Below are 16880 nucleotides of genomic sequence, written 5' to 3'. Positions count from 1 at the left end.
GTTCTGCAGTAATAGTGTTTATCTTCTAATTACGTACGACATGATATATCTCATTGCAGAATCGACATGGTGCGCGCGCATGGATATATAGAATTAGAACTCGAACTCGCTATTCCTGGTCTGCGGTATACAATCAAAGGTGGAGCAAGATAACAAATCAGAATCGTTTACTCGTTGATCTGATCTGAGTTAAATCAAGCAGCGTCTTTATTCAATGTTTAGTAAGGAGGGGGTTTGGAACCTTTATTTCCTCGACTAAAGGATATCAATTCATGCATAGGACCAATGATAATGTGTAAAAATGATCGTGGTCGTGGGCAGACATGGGGTGATTACTTCATGGATGTAATCGATTGCGATTACGATTACGATTACAGCAAAATCAGGAAGTAGTCGATTACGATTACATTGGAAAAGTAATCACGATTACTCACGATTACATTTATTTTGCTTCTTAGAACTAATCTTACAAGATATATTGAAGACAATATAAGGATTGCGTCGAAAAGGCCTAATCAGATAACATCAACTTTCTCAATAAATGATGCGCTATTTGCTTGTTACGTCATAATATATCCATTGTCCAACTTAATAATGGGACAATTTATCGCATCCAACGATTTGCATTCTTGCCAGGTCCTTAACTGCCGCACCCCGAACTCCCCAATAGGGTGGTGAGAGCGCTGGAAGGGGACTCAAAAGTATTTGGTAAAACCAACATAAATTATAAAGTATTTTCGTGAGATTTGATTAACTTGAACATTGTTTTCGGGCTTCGCTTTCGGCCAACATGCGACTCCAAGAAGTGTATTACTAAAGAAAGACCTTGGCCAAAACTTTGAGCATGTGTCCATTGTCAATAGCCGCGCTGGGTGTGTGTGACTAATAATCCTATCCTTAAAATCTGAGCCCACAATACAAATGCCACCCGGGCCACCCACAGAGGAATAAAGACAGGGCAATTATTTGTGCGTGCGTCTCACGAAAGTTTTTCTTTTCGTCATCTACGTTTGGGTGACTGCAATATCTTTTGATGTTATATATAACAGACCGGAGGTCACGAATTAACAACATACAATAAAGTATTTACAACAACATACCAGATGTTATAATTATGATTTACGTGCCCTCGGCTCCACAGGTAAATCTGACTATCTGGGGGGGGGGGCTGAGAGAGGCTTAAAAATGAATAGTAATATAATGCAATTACTAATATTATTGACGATAAATCTTCATCTTCATCTTCAACTTGGAAATTTACCACCTTATTGGGGCCCAAGACCAGCGTTCGGAGTGCGGGACGAATTGCTGTTTTGGTCCTTATTCTAGCTACAACCCGCGCTATCATGGCATAAAAGCGGATGGCTATGACAGCAGGCAAAGAATTGCGAAATAACGATTGGCACCCGTTTAAAGTATAGAGTCATATGAAAATAAGAAAAAGTGACCATAAAATTCTGCCTTCTACTTAATACAGATAGCCTACTGCACGCTGCCGTTACGAGAAACGGCAAAGAACGGTTCGGTTATGATATACATCAACAGCTGTTGATTTTTTAATGCTTCGTTGTGGAAATTGTAATGTTTTATTTGGCGAGTACAACATTTCAAATCTTTGCTCGGTGTAAGTACGTACTAGGGATGGTGTGAACCTCTGAAAGGTTCAGGTTCGTGTGAACGTGAACCTTTTTGAAAGGTTCTGTGTGAACACGAGCGTGAACCTCATGACGTCACGTGACGTCGTATTTCTAATTCCAACCCTACATTTTAGTGAAGTTAGAGCCTATATTAATGTATACTCGATACCTATAGCGATGACTCGGGCAACATAATGCCACTATGCTAAAGTATAAATTGACGTTTTAAACGTCGGCAAATGTTTCAACTGGGGCAATCAAATGGTATAATAATCTCATAAAATCAACATCTTCCGTCGCTTTGCCAACAATTTCGACGAGGACTTGCAAGGGAATATAAGCTTACGCCTTACACACCTGCTAGATTTTTTACAGTAGACAACGATATCAATTCCTTTGATTGATCGAATAAGCATAATTCTCTGGCTACATGTAGTGCATCTCGCTCTTGATGTTGTGTCAATGCTGGTCAAGCTCACAGCAGAGAGTCACCAAAATATTCACAAACGGAATGTTGGTTATTTCGAGCATTATTTTTGAGATTCTCAAGGAGCATGCTCGTTTGGTGTTGATTTTTTTATGCTGCCAGCGCCATGCATTGAATGACCAGCAGTTGAAATGCAATAAATTTCAACCAAAGCTGTTATAATGAAGTGAAAACTGTAATATATGAAAAAAGGTTTACAGTTCAGAACCTAACAAGGTTCGTTTGTGAACGTGAACCTCTAAATTTCTGAGGTTCAACACACATAGAACGCGAACGTGAACCTCACGTTCACACCATCCCTGGTAATACGTACTGCATAGGCCTGCTGCTCTCAAAACACCAACAAACAAATTGCGTTTAACTATAAGCATAACCCTTAACCAAACATCAATACATAAGTTTCCATTTGTAACTAGGCAGAATGGTGATTATTATCCTGCTGCGAGGTAGTGGCGTCAGGAGTGTTGTTATAACCTGATATATCGCAGGGCAGGTGTTCTTACAATCACACTACAATGTACGTCGAATATCTATTTACATACAATGTGTAGATACTTCTTACGCAATCATGAGCGAAGCTAATACTTCTGACGTAATAATGAGCAGTGGTGTTTGTAAATCAGACGTTTGTGCTATCATTAACCTGGTATAATATATTTTCCTTGTTCGCGAATGTTGAGTTTATGTCATAGTCCTTGTACGAATAAAAAGTAATCGCTCTTTCACAAAGAAATCGATTAGATATAGGAAGTAGTCGATTACGATTACGATTACTTCGGAATTTTTTCGAATGTAATCGATTGCGATTACGATTACTTGAAAATGCTGTAATCGTCGTAAACGATTACTAATCGCGATTACCCCATGTCTGGTCGTGGGGCGATAGTCAATTAGTGATGATCTTGGCGCATTTGCCGACCATGACACTTTAAATTTTTACATGGATAGAAAAGTTCGCCTCCTGGCCAACTTCACTTCGTGGAATCGTGGTGTCTTGATAGTTTGGAATTGGATGCCCGCTTTCGGTCTGTTGAGTCGAGAATCCATGTTATGTGTGTCATTTAAGTACTTGCCGATGAGTGAATAGAGAGATTGTGAGAGTAGCACCTTATATACCATGAATTGAACGGTTCTCTCAGCTCTTAATTCAGGATTACGGAATAGATGAGCCAGTCTGAACAATAACTCATATGACGAACCGAATCATCAGTCGTTTGAATTCCAAGGCGGTTTGGTTCGCCAGTTCCGTCGTCTATCATGGAGCAAGCTGTGGTGACGAAAGTATGGCGTAATCTCGATAATTGTTGATTTCATGGTGTGGCAGAATTTCTTGATCAATTCTGTGCTTCCCTAGCATGCTAGAAACCACATTGTAGATAACCGAAGCAGTTTCCGTGCTCGAGAGATGAGTAGGCTATTGAACGTCGATACCCTGTATTGCAGTTTTGTCGTGCTTTACATAATTTGTATCCCTTAGGGAGCAGAAAATTCTTTGCTACCGTATTGGTAATTTCAACTGTAATCGACTAATCGTTGTAGCAGTTTTATTTGTCTGCCTGCCACCGTTTTGATAAGAATAAAGATTATAATAGAGAATAGAGATGTTGCCAGATCAGGAGAATGCACATGTTGCAATTTTTTTTCAAGAAAGTTGTGATTAGGTAGTCTGCATGTTGACTTCGATTGTCATTCCGTACAGATATACCAGCCTATATGGAATCGGTGTCCTGTGCTCACACTATGTTTATTTTTTTATTATTTTTTATTAAATTACTTCAACTTGGAAAATCGTCGCTGCTCACCTGATATATCAGGCAAAACGTACCGAGATTCCAGTAGTGTATACCAGTATTCATGAGGAGTTAGAGTCAAGTCAAGAGTTGGGTTCAAAATTGTTGAAACATTGTGGCAATGGTCTTCCGAGCTCCTCTTCAAGACGTCTCTTCTTTAACGGTAAGCCGCCACCACAATCAAATCACTCTAAAAATTTTCATAGTGAAACATAATCTTGAGCAGACGTGGTCAAAGTAGCCATCGTTGATAGAATGTCTACATAAGTAGAAGTAGAAGTACGGTTGTAAAGTCCTACTCAACTACAAATAGAAGTAGCGGGTTTAATCCTCGGCCTAGTCATATCAAGGACTTCATATTAAATGTGGTTTGGTATCTATGGCTAGGCGCTCAGTACACTGGCATAGCGTGCAGAAGAAAACTGACGACTCGATAACCAATACTTGATAATCATTTCATATCTTCATTGTCGAAACACTTTGAAGGTGAAGATGAAAATGAACTCTGTTCAAAAACCTTCAAATCATTTCTAATGCGCAACAGCAAGTCATTTAAAGCTGTCCTCTTACTGGCATGGGCCTCCAAAAAATTGTCCTACATGTCCACAATCCAAGCACTTTCTACTATAATTTTGAATAGTATCTTCATATTGAAATCAACTAAATGTTTTAGACTGAAACTCGTCAAGGGTAATCGTCAGCAACTAGTCGAGAATTGGAACGAACGCCGTGGTCAACAGAATTGGAACGAACGCGGTGGTCAACAATCATATCACCAAATATGACGACACCGGGCTCATTTCAATACTAATATACTATTCCATTGTATATTGAAGTTCTTTATATCCAAGAGGCTCTTATCATGTAATTTTGTTGAAAATACCAGGCAGCTAAATATACAGCCGTTATGTTCTTGCATTACAATAAAATAATAATGAAAGGTTTATAATTATAGATTGTCACGTTTGTAGAGGGATATCACATCCTTTGGGAAGGATTTCCATTTATCGAGTGTGGTGTATAAAATGATATGCCAGACCACAATGACAGAAAATTCAGTACAGAGCTTTCGAATTTCAATAGTTTGAATCGGGATAGGTTCATGCACGATTGAGCAAATGAGCAAGAATTGTCCAAATTTACAGTAACCATAACTTCATTTAAAAAGCAGTAATCTTTTGTAGACTATGAACTGAATGACAATTTATCCGAGTCATAATTACTGATAATGATAATTACTGATAATGAATAAAGGTGATGGGTCAGATTTGGTCAGGAACGAGGAACCCATGGCCTTTTTTATGGTGGCGCAGAACTCTCAGAGATATATAAGTTGACCTATCAAGCAGCACGAATTTTCCATGAGAAACATCGGCTTACGTTCGTTGCCGTCTTTTCAATTTATACTACGCATTTCTTTGTGACGTGACTACAACTTCATTAACTTGATTAGGGATTACGCTATATGCAGGTTGGATTAGATAGATTTAGATAGAGAATGCCTATGTATCACTCAAAACAACTTTATTTCTCACACTCAACAAGTATTTTTGTCACTCTTCAGTTCTTCATGACAGAACATTACCTCCATTATTATCATCTCAAATTCTTCATTGCTTTTATCCACTTCTTGTTACGAGGTTTGTCTTAATATGTACTGGCTACTGGTAATGACCCATTTATCACACCCATACAGTATAACTATGGAATATCACACCTACTGAAAGAAACAGATGCCCTTTTCGGATTCAGCAACCTCAATTACCTAGACACCATATGAATATCTTAGGCACTAAAAAAACCCTTCATTCTTGGCCAGTGCAATCAGTCTGCTTCAAATACAGAGTTTACTGGCTAGGATGAAAACATATTAAACAGGAAGCTGAACAACAAGGATGATGCGAGTCCCAAATGTTATTTTTGTCATTCCAAAGCCCGTATCTCAATCTAAATTTGCTCATTACCACCACTTAGAATTTTGCATGTCCCAATTCAAGTTCATTTATGTCTTCAAATCGAAATTCCTTTTCAAAATATAGATCCAAATCCTTCATTGATATATGTTTCCCATTTCCATTCCCCAGCAGACTTGGACAGCTGGATAATTCAAGTAGGCTAATTACACTAATTAGTGCGAATTGCTGGCAATCTGTTTATAATTTAATTAGTGAAATGTTTCTATGCTCTTGGTTTAATTCTAATCTACTTTCTGCTTTCCTGAAAATACTACAGGAAAGCTGTATCTTGCCAAGATTGATGTACGGACGTTTGTTTATGAGAATGATCACTGATTTGATATGAACTGATATAACTTCATATAATTCAATTCAATTTCCTAGTTTTTGCGAATTCAGTCATTCAAATTTTAGTCTAATTTCAAAGAATCTGATAATTTTCTAATCGTCCAACTCTGTTCCACAGTCAATATCCAAATCTGAGCTCCATCGAATGCTGAGGAGCACAAAAATCAACATTGCTTTCATCTTAAGTGGATTAGATATCGCGCAGAGAAAAATCCGCTGCTGTGCCGTTTATTATATTTTGTCCGTGTAACTTTTCGTTTGGTGCTTTGAAAAATTGTAATCATTTAGCCCTTGGTTCGAAGAGCTCGAACACGACCGGGTGGAAGGAATACGTCGAGAGGCAGCCTGTGGCGTTTTCGTTCGTGAAACGGCACGTCACAATCGTGTTTGCCAGCGCCGCATTCTTGAATCATAAAACGTCGCCTCCAGGCCAGACTTAACTCGATCCGAAGTTCGTTCGCGGTCGCAGCTAAAGAAGCATTTCGCAGTTATTGGAGCGTGTGATGGCTCATTCCAACTCTCTAAAAACAATGCCGACACATTTCAAGCTCATTCCGGGCCGAGACAACCGTCAGCTATTCTCGTTCACTGTCAAGCGATCGGCATCGCACATATAAAACCACTGAATTTTCAAAATGCGCAGCTACAACTAAAGCTACTTACTTTTCTAAATGTACAACTACCACCACTAACTTTTAAAATCTCGTAGCTAGAACTAACGACCCATAAAAATACACGATTAACTAGATTCAATTCCGTAGAAATTCACTAATTGGCAGCACTGACACTACGAACTACTGAGCTAAGAAATATTGAAGATAGAATCGACATTTCAAAAGAACGGGGTTCGGCAACTGGATTTGTTTTTTTAATTGTAGATCTAGGAACTACTCACTATGCAAAATCCGCAACTAAAACCAAAACTGAACACTCTCCCAAATCCGCAACTACACCTAGACTTACTCAAAATAACAGTAGGCTTGTTCGTTGATCGCCGGCTAGCTAGATATGTAGTTTGCGCAAGTCTGCATCTCGTTCGTACGTGTGAGAGGCCATGGTCAGGTCATGCTAATTATCATTTATGACATCTGTTACCTGAAGGGGCTGAACATACTACCATTTTCCTAAAATTCGGACGACTATACCATAAATATGTCGTATCAAGTCCGAAATTGCATCGTACCGCTTTCATTCCGTTTTAAGAGAGTGGTGAGGACTGAGGACCAATGTTCCCGCTAATTTCGTACGAGTCTGCACACGCTCACCAACTCACTGCGCAAACTCTTGGACAACAGTGCGTAACGACTAAAAAAAGGTCATCACATAGGATTTTTTGTGCGCAACTTAGATTTTCTGTGCGCAGAGACCGTTTCAACACTGCGCATTTGCGCACGTGCGCAGCTTAGAGGGAACATTGGTGAGGACCCAACGTCCCACAGGGTACCGGCAGCGTACGAGAGCATAGAAACATTTCACAAATTAGATTAGAATTAGAATATTACACGCAGAAATAGCAAAACTAAAATGATCCAGTTGCGCAAGTGTACTTAATCAGCGTTACATACGCGTTTGTCGTTTAACTTCGGTTATTTTTGTGTGAATCTTTGAAATCGTGCGTTATTATCAGGGCTGGGCACAATGTTTCGGTGCGATGAGTGTGAGGCGATTTTTTTTTTCGAGTACCGAAATGACACGCCTCTCGCCACGAAGAGTTATGTGATCAAGCGAGAATTATAGTTTCGTTACTTTGAACATGCTGTTGGAGGTACAGAATTTCAACATATAATTGACTAATATATTGATATTGAAATAAACGGAAATATTTCCCGCTAACACTCGTCAGTGGTAAGTAATCGTCAGCAACTAATAGAGAATTGGAAAGAACATTGCATATTAACGATCGTCTCAATAACTTTGGCTTCAGTTCTCTTCTAGTTACTGGCGATTTCCCCTGAACATATCGGGGTTTATTTAGATATAATACTGAATTGCGCATTTCGATAGTTTCTTCTCTCTGTGAAAGTCTTGAAGTATCGAAAACAAGGCTGCTGATGTCGGCGGAGGCTGCATATCTGTAAAACAGTGATCGGGCCGCATCATTGTCTAGAATAATTCTGCAGATCCGTCCCATGTACCCATTCCTCTTACACGATGTTTAATTAGTCAAGTCGCGTTTCGTACGAGAAAGGAAACCAAACTCGAATGCCGTGGCTGATTCCAATTGCGACGCATGCGCCTGATTTCATGAAACGAAAGCGATAGCGTTTTATTCATATGATAATGTTGTGCGAACAGACTGAGACCAAACTACTTACCCGATGCACTTTACATTTTGAAAAGTAGAAAGTCGTTTCGTGGCGAGTTTTCGTCACTTGTATGAGTGAAATTATCATAAGAAGCACTCGAAATAGTAGTAGTTGTATATATCACGAGAACTGTAAATAATTCGGAAATTCGTAGCGTCATCAGTGGATTTGTGTTGCGAAGATACATGTTGCTATTGTTAATTTGACAAGTGGTCACTTCCGATTAAATGCGTTAAGTATGCAAGCTTCCGACCAAATCCACTTTTTCACACTACGCGAATACTCGTACCTTTCATTTCGTACTTCTACTTGAAGTAGTATCAAATTATTCGTAAATTGCTACTTGTAGTAGTTGATTCTGTGATCGGTAGGTTTGTGGTTTATCGTCAAAAGTGTTGGAGATGATCAAATGAAAAATGTGCATTGTGCAATATATATTCTAGCGTTGTCTTGGGAGCATCAATTCTGTCCCATCCGGATAGAAAACCGGCGATATCCGGTAAAGTGTCTCCGTTAGCCTGAAGCGACTCGAAATGGCCGCGAACCAATCTCAATCGCGGCATTGTTACGAAACAGAAACAGTCAAACCGCCAGTTCGTTACGCTCCGACGCATTCTCTGATCCTTTTTCGAGTCTCTCCTTCAATAGGTTTACTTCGAACCCAGATATTGGTTGCTATTATAGAGACACCCAGTCATAATGAGGCTTGGCTGTTCACAACCCCATCATACATTTGAATATTCGCGCTTATCACCGAAGCTTTCAGAGCTCACATTTATCAGGGGTCACTGTCGCCTATAATGCCAACATTCAGTCATCTCATACAGCCACCCATCACGCATGGACGGGACTAGACTAGGGGCGAACTAGGAGCTAGTAGCTACCCCTATTAGCGCTGCTTCTGGCAACCGGTTGTTCCGTCTTAGTAAATACGGCGATTTTGCGGTTGCCCGACATATGACCATGCGACACAATGGAAAACGACAGTTCAGCATGGAACACATCAGCATGCGTCACTGCAGCATGTGGCTGTATAACCCAAAAAGTTACCCTACCCCGAAACATAGCCTAACCTAACCTAGCCTAACCCAACCATAAATCCAACCTAAACCTACCCCTAACCCGTAATTTAACCCACATGCTAATGTGTCGCATGCCGAATTGTCTCATGCCGAAGTCTCGCATGCTGTAATGTCGCATGCTCATATGTCCATTGTCCACGGACCGATTTTGCATCCAGTAAGTTGCGCTTGTCGCGATTTGCGAACTCGTGATGCCGCTTGTGTTGAACAGGACGCGCTCCACTGTTTGCTTTATCGCTTTACTTCCATGTTTGCCAACCGAGTACGGCCGACGGAATCTCTTGTGTCGCGTAGTTCCAATAGAAATCAAAGTTGTAGCACCAAGCCTTTTTCGCTTGATCATTCTCAACTCTTTCAAAGTGCGAGAGGAACCTTTCCCTACCACTACACATCCAGAGCTCTGTGGTGCGTCCGTATCACAACATTGCTTTGCCTCCCACGAATGCGAATGGAGTGGAGTTGGGCGTCACATCCCATCTTTACCGTTATCCAAATGGATTCGAGGTCTTTGATCTACGATTATTGTGAATTTGGAGTTCGGCATTTGTGATGCTTTCCAATTTTCGCGAGAGCCTTGAACAAACTTCATCGAACACCCACCGGATTTGGACACGAGACAAAATTAACCTAGGATTTTCCAATAATATTGTTACACTTATCTGCAATGGACGACTAATGAGCAGTCAGATTGTTTATAAGTTGGCAGCTCGGGTCTGATGAAGCAGCAACAATCGACATCTTTATTACGTCGACTGTCTGCATAATTCGCGACGAGCGCGTTCTTCGTCACGCTCCGTCGCGTCGAGATCTCTCTCGGCATTGTCTCTTGCTCAACAAAGCTCTATCATTTACGTTTCCCTTTTACGTTTCTTCCATGCTCTTATTTGTTTACCCCTGATGTCGAACTTCTTCGTCCGATTTACGGTCGAGTCGCGTTGCTCAATTGCCATTCGTATGAGATAATTTACACTGATTGCCTTTCGCTAGCCTATGTTGATATAACAGACCCGTAGGGTATAGTATATAAGACTGCATCTTGCTGGACAGTTTACGCCATCAGAACAGTATTGTAGGCAGCCGGACCATGAAGGGTCGTGCTACCTTTACAATAACAATAGAACGTTCCTATATTACGAGTGACTATTGTTGTGGTCGGCTCAAGGCGGTTGTGTCGCCGCTATCGATCGAAATACTCGCCTATTTGCACAGCGTCCTACACGGAATCATTTGTAGCGAAGGCTACATTGACAGTATTTGGTGTAATCGTTTCACAGCTAAGCGGACAACGCTAGATGAGTTGGAGCCAGATCAGCGAAGCATGGCAAGCAAACAAAATCAGTTTATCATACGCGCTTTTTCCATCAGTGGAATAACGGGTAATTAATGGATCAGACACTTTTTCCTACAACATTCTGTTAAACCCTTTATGATTTTTAAGTTGCAGTCGATAGCTGTACGATGCGTAGTGGATATAACTTACACAGACTCTTGGAAGAACAGAACTTCAACATACAATGGGATTATATGTTCGTATTGAAGTAAACCAGAACATTTCCGACTGACTTTCCGTCAGAGGAAGTCGTCAGCAACTAGTAGAGAAAAGAATATTGTATATCAAATGTCTTGCACCAAATCATTATAGTTAGTAGATATCACTTGAGCCGCAATCGTGCAAACTTATTGAAGAATCACAGCACATGATAGGCTACAAAATTTTGTCATTCCGTCCGTAGACCATTTTTCACTCTGAACTCAGCGTACGGCAGAGGAGGGGTATTCCAACAAAGTTGGACTACCAGAAAATTATCAGCTTTTCCAGATTAGAATTAGAAGTAGGCCTACTGAATTTGCAAAAACTTTGAAGTTGAATGAAATTCCCAATTAGATTCGAGTTCATTTCATATCAAATCCGAGTTCATTTTCCAGCACGAGAATGACAAATGCCTATAAACCGACCTTGGCTCATTGTGCGATATGCAGTTTTGTAGCATTTTCAGCAAATCCTGAAATTAAGATTAGTATTAAAGCATGAACACATTTCACACATTGATTAGAGTTATTTCGCTTTAGTTACACCACTAAATTTGTCCAGTTCGCGTTCACAGTATATGGACGTTTGCGATTGCGCTGCAACCAACTTGAATCTGTTACTGGTTTCACGCGGAAATGGCGTAATGCCTATAAACCGACCTTGGCTCATTGTGCGATATGCAGTTTTGTAGCATTTTCAGCAAATCCTGAAATTAAGATTAGTATTAAAGCATGAACACATTTCACACATTGATTAGAGTTATTTCGCTTTAGTTACACCACTAAATTTGTCCAGTTCGCGTTCACAGTATATGGACGTTTGCGATTGCGCTGCAACCAACTTGAATCTGTTACTGGTTTCACGCGGAAATGGCGTATGAATTTGGCATAGCGTTACCTGGCGACGACCCGCCTGTGTGTCCAGTTGTCGATTGGGTCCATGCTCATATCGAGGGTGATTCCCGAAAAAAACATGTTCATATACAGCAGTCTGTAATATGCAGACTTCCTTACAGACATTAGTTACCGAATCACCAATGTCATTCCGACCATTGTTGTGCGAGTTGCCTGTCTATGCATTTGGCGACCCTTTCTGCGCGTATATCGATCTGCAGCAAGTTATTGTGACGCGCACTGTCGTCATATTAACGCCGGTACGAATTCTTCGTGAATGCATGAATTAATTATTACTAAGAATTTCACTCATCGACGCGGTATCGATTAATTGCGGGCTACGAAATGGCTGGGAAATTCCGACCTTTTCATGAAATCGGAAAAGCACTAGGCCTACTTTTCAAAATGTTTAATTGTGATTAAATCACTGTCCTAACTTAGCGGTCAGGGTCATGAAAATGGCACGACACAATTTATCTTAATTCGTACCTGGCAATTTTTCGTACCGTAGTAGTACCGTCACACCGTGTTAAAATATGGTGCAACCATTTCGTACCATGCAACGCACATTTTCCACTGTGCAGTAGCAGGACGACTAAAAGTACGCAACTACGCATGGATGTTTACGTTCGTATTCCCAATGTATCAAACAAAAGTCTCGGCCTGTTTGTCTATTGTAGCGTAGTAATATACTACCGACGCGTAATGGCTATATATGATCATTGGCGTAGCTGTGTGGTTGCTGGTTAGGTGTCATGCGATCGTAGTTAACATTCGAGTAGAGAAAATTCTGTGCAAATGTTACTTTTCTTTTAAGAAATGAACACGACACATTGTGAATGAACCATCGTCAAAGCTTCTACTCGAAAGCTGGTGCAATATACGTTACGATACACACTGCGAATGAATTGAATTGCCCAGCACCCATTCGTCTTGTTCCATGTCGCACTAAGCAGGGTCTTACTTCTTCGCCTTTTTCACGATTGATATGATGCCGTCATAATTAACTTATAACTACAGTACGTCATAGCAATTTGCGACATTGTAGATTGCGTTACTGCGGCAGGCGGAGCGCCGAATCGACACTTCAAAACCCAAATCACGCACGAGAATTACAGCACGATCCTATATTGTGGTCAGGGCCATGCCATTGCTTGGCTTTTGTGCACAGGTCTGAAAGCAGGGTTCAAGGAACGATATTTCACGCTGACCCATGGACTAAAGGTGCACGCACGCAACACCGTTTATAATTTCGAATCATCAATGCGATATAAATATAAAGATTGCATGGAGCTGGCTTTAGCGCGCTCAGCTCGTTGATGGCATGTGAGTTGAATCATATATTCAATTGTATATTGGAATTTAACACATCGAAGAAGCTCTTCAAATGTGGGTAGCGAAATGCTGCAGGTCGCTGAGACAATTGCGCGCTTCTTATTGTGACTCAGCGGATTTATCAGAGCATAACATCACAGTTATGCTTCGATGAACTCCGGCAATTAAGCATGTTCTTGTCGAGCATTAGAATTTGGAAAAGCGATTTCAAATACTCACTACGACGTCAACCCAGTGGATGCCAATTGCGGTCACTCCAATCCACCAAATCTACTTCGGCACACATGAACTTGATACTCGGTACACTAGCAATAGATAACACTGAACAGGTATTGTAAAGCAAGCAATTCTAAAAGATGACTGTGGAATAGTTATTGACAGCACCCAACCAGATATTCCCCGATGCGCGTGCCACGTAGAAACAATTTTTATTGCTATTTGAAGGCCTAGCTGGGTGAAGAGATGATAGGCTTGTCAATGTATTCTGGGATGTTTTTTAAACTAAGCGAACATATTGCTACATGTAACAAATAGATGTTGAAGATGAAGCACAGTTGCGAGGTGTCGAATCGGATCGTTTTATGTTGGGTATAGCAACAGACGCGTGTCATTTGAGCATAATATTGAGTCCATTAATTTGCGCGCAGAAAGTAAATCGCTGTATCCGATGTATAGTCGGCGCCCGTTTCAAGCGCTGCTGAATGCGTGAAGTGAACAACTAGTTTCATCGCCTATTGTTTCCTTTTGCGGTAGCATTGTTCCTGAATAGACTGTCGCTAACCGGCGTTGGTTTTCGACAGCGATATGCGTTATGCACTCGTAATATGAAGCGAAGAACGAATAAGAAATTAGTCCGTCTGCCTCTGGCGATACGCGAGACTGCAATTATAAGATTTGACTTTGACAGGAGAAAGTTTTCAATCTCCCGATCGTCGACACGCGCCCGAATTGCCACAGTGTATTAGTGGACTGTCAATATCATTGTCTTATGAAATAGACCATGGCGACTGAGCCGCGTTCGTTTGTAGTACAAGGAAAAGGCGTTTTGAGCTCCATGTTTATAGCGAGATTCTTGCTTGAGAAAATGTCATTAGTCTTGTCTATTACATTCTGTCAGCTGTTCGGCCTTACCTATCGTCTGGCATTACAGGAAATGGATTAGTCATTGTAATAGTAACATGTCACTATTGTGCAGTGGAAATGCAAGGGACGGTTTTCGTGATGAAGAAATTAGCATCAAGACATATATTACTAAAATACTCTGGGGCTGTACTGGGACAAGGACCTGTGAACGATTCCTCCATCTTAGGGAGGCCCATGTTCATTTATAGCAGGTTTTTCATTGTTCCTGTGCATGTAAAACAGCCAGACTTGACAACTACATATTTCTAGTTGTCTAATTAGCATCATTGCCTGCTATCTAGTTTGTTAACTGATTCTATGCTCTCATTTAACTCTTATTTCTAACCTAGATTCTGGTTTTCCTGAAGATGTTGGAAAGTGTAAAGTTTGTGCAAAATGAGCCAATGTTGCTGTACAGACACTTGCCAGTCTTATGCTTACGTCTTATGCTGTACAGACACTTGCCAGTCTTATGCTTATGATGAGAATGACCCATGACTTGATATGAACTGAACTTCGATTTTGTTCTTTTTCTTTTCCGAATCCTCATTTGTAAAAAATCTAGCAATAATTGTAACTCTAATCTAATTTAAAAAAGAGCTGAAAATTTTCTAGTTGTCCCGCCATGATTGTCCAAAATAATGGAAATATTGTCGCTATTTTATTGATCACCCGTATCATGAAACATAGGCCAATGTATGACTTGCAGAGATTTTCAGGGGGGCGAAAGTTCAGACCGTGTTTCTACATTTATTAGCATTCAGCACTAGCCAGTGTGATTAAACTTTTGTCTACGAAGCTGGCAGAAACATCTGAAAGAGATAATAATTGATTTGGATGCTTCGTAGGCTAGAGAAGCTAGTCATTCGCGCTGCTGTTTTACCGTGGCATGAATTATTAAGCTCCTTTTTTTAATAGAGAGTTGAAAATAGCATTCAAAGATTTCATTCCTAATTCTATAGTTGTTCTATGGAGGGATCTGTATGATATTCCCTGGTGTATACATTGTGAAAATGCCCATTTTCTTGTTAACTTATCGCTGGCTATAATATCTGCTCACTAGGCACCGTTTTGGGGCTCTGAACCCCATCCCTACTCTTGGTTTTGCACTCGCCTAGTCTGACTTTTGCGTTGTGATTTTCCAGATGCCATTGTAAGTAGTGAAGTTATGATATCATAAAGACTGCTGGATTCAGTTCATTGGCAGGTAAGATGTTGTATTGGCCCGGTATATCAGTTTGCCAATTGAACTTGATATTTTCAGCTCTCTTAATGACTTCATTCCACTGATTTGGTTTTGTCATTGTGACACCGAAATGCACGACATGTTGCCACGAAAACCGACAACTGCCGTCGCTGACCTAAAAAAAAGGTGAGAGAAAAATCTCGGGAGATATTTTCCAAAAAAACAGATATCATCTATATTTCAGTTTCATGAAAGATTCCATGTATAGCAACGGTATGAACCCCCCATCCGGGCTTCTGTCACCCGCTCACAGTGGGGGTTCCAGTTCACCCGCACAAGAAGACGGTAATTATCATTCTGCAAACTCATTATTAGGACTATGCACAATGATTCGAGTGCTCAAATCCGAGTGGAGTGTCAATGCTAATGATTGAGTCGAGTTGGTGAGAATATTTTTTCTAGCACTGACATGATAGCCTACGGTCCTTGCAACTCAAGAGGTAATTTATCAATGACAATTGTACTTTTCTACTACGGAAGCCTTGAAATCATGACCGGCCATATCGCAACATACGAAACATGAGTGGGAATGACATCTTGTGACCGTGATCAGCCCTCAGCATTGTCACAAAATGCAATGAAACAGGTGTTGCCGAAAAAATACCAAATCATGTTTGCTATCATGTAGAACTCATATTTGAACTTTACATCTCATTCAAGCGGTTTTGGCATCAAATGAGTGACTTGACTCGAAGCCTAACACTCCATTCAGAATCAAATCAGTTGGTTATTAGATTTTTCGGACCGCTACTCATTGTGTCCTGGCCTTCATATTCTTTTTCTCTTCCAGCAAACTGCCTCCAGACATCAAACGTTGCCACAACGACCAACCACCCGTTACCCTCGCCCAGTCCGATGAACAGAAAGCCGGCCAAGTCCTCCCCAAAGCAGCGCCGAAGTCAAAACCCCGACTCGCGGCTTCGAAATTCTGTGGAAACCAACTTTTGCGCAAATAACAACAACAGCCTGAAGCAACAACGTCGAACTACAGACGAACGCTCAAATCGGACTCCGTCGAGAAATAGCGTTTCTGACGATTTGAGTTCGAGCAGTTTAACACCAACGACGGACGAACAGACTACAAACTCTGCCAACCAAAATTCGGAATTACATTCGATATTTGATGACGAGATGTTTGATAAAGTTTT

General features: G+C 40.7%; 2 protein-coding genes across 2 annotated transcripts in view; both read left to right on the top strand.

The window, feature by feature from the left end:
• Window positions 1–16880, top strand: part of LOC145449617 (sodium-dependent serotonin transporter-like) — a 139132-nt gene that overhangs the window by 27273 nt on the left and 94979 nt on the right. The window lies entirely within an intron of this gene.
• LOC145450115 (uncharacterized) overlaps window positions 3939–16880 on the top strand; it is a 25176-nt gene continuing 12234 nt past the window's right edge. Inside the window, exons 1-5 of the mRNA XM_080328599.1 lie at window positions 3939–4077; window positions 15632–15693; window positions 15751–15858; window positions 15917–16017; window positions 16523–16875. Of these exons, the coding sequence (XP_080184725.1) occupies window positions 15803–15858; window positions 15917–16017; window positions 16523–16875 (510 nt within the window). The 5' untranslated portion in view covers window positions 3939–4077; window positions 15632–15693; window positions 15751–15802. The remainder of the gene's footprint in view (window positions 4078–15631; window positions 15694–15750; window positions 15859–15916; window positions 16018–16522; window positions 16876–16880) is intronic.

Source organism: Botryllus schlosseri, chromosome 11 (genome assembly GCF_051294905.1).
Source record: "Botryllus schlosseri isolate E-star chromosome 11, Bs_hap1, whole genome shotgun sequence".
In the NCBI taxonomy this organism is placed as follows: Eukaryota; Metazoa; Chordata; class Ascidiacea; order Stolidobranchia; family Styelidae; genus Botryllus; species Botryllus schlosseri.
The sequence above is the reverse complement of the archived record's forward strand: the minus strand, read 5'-3'. Positions and strand labels throughout refer to the sequence as shown.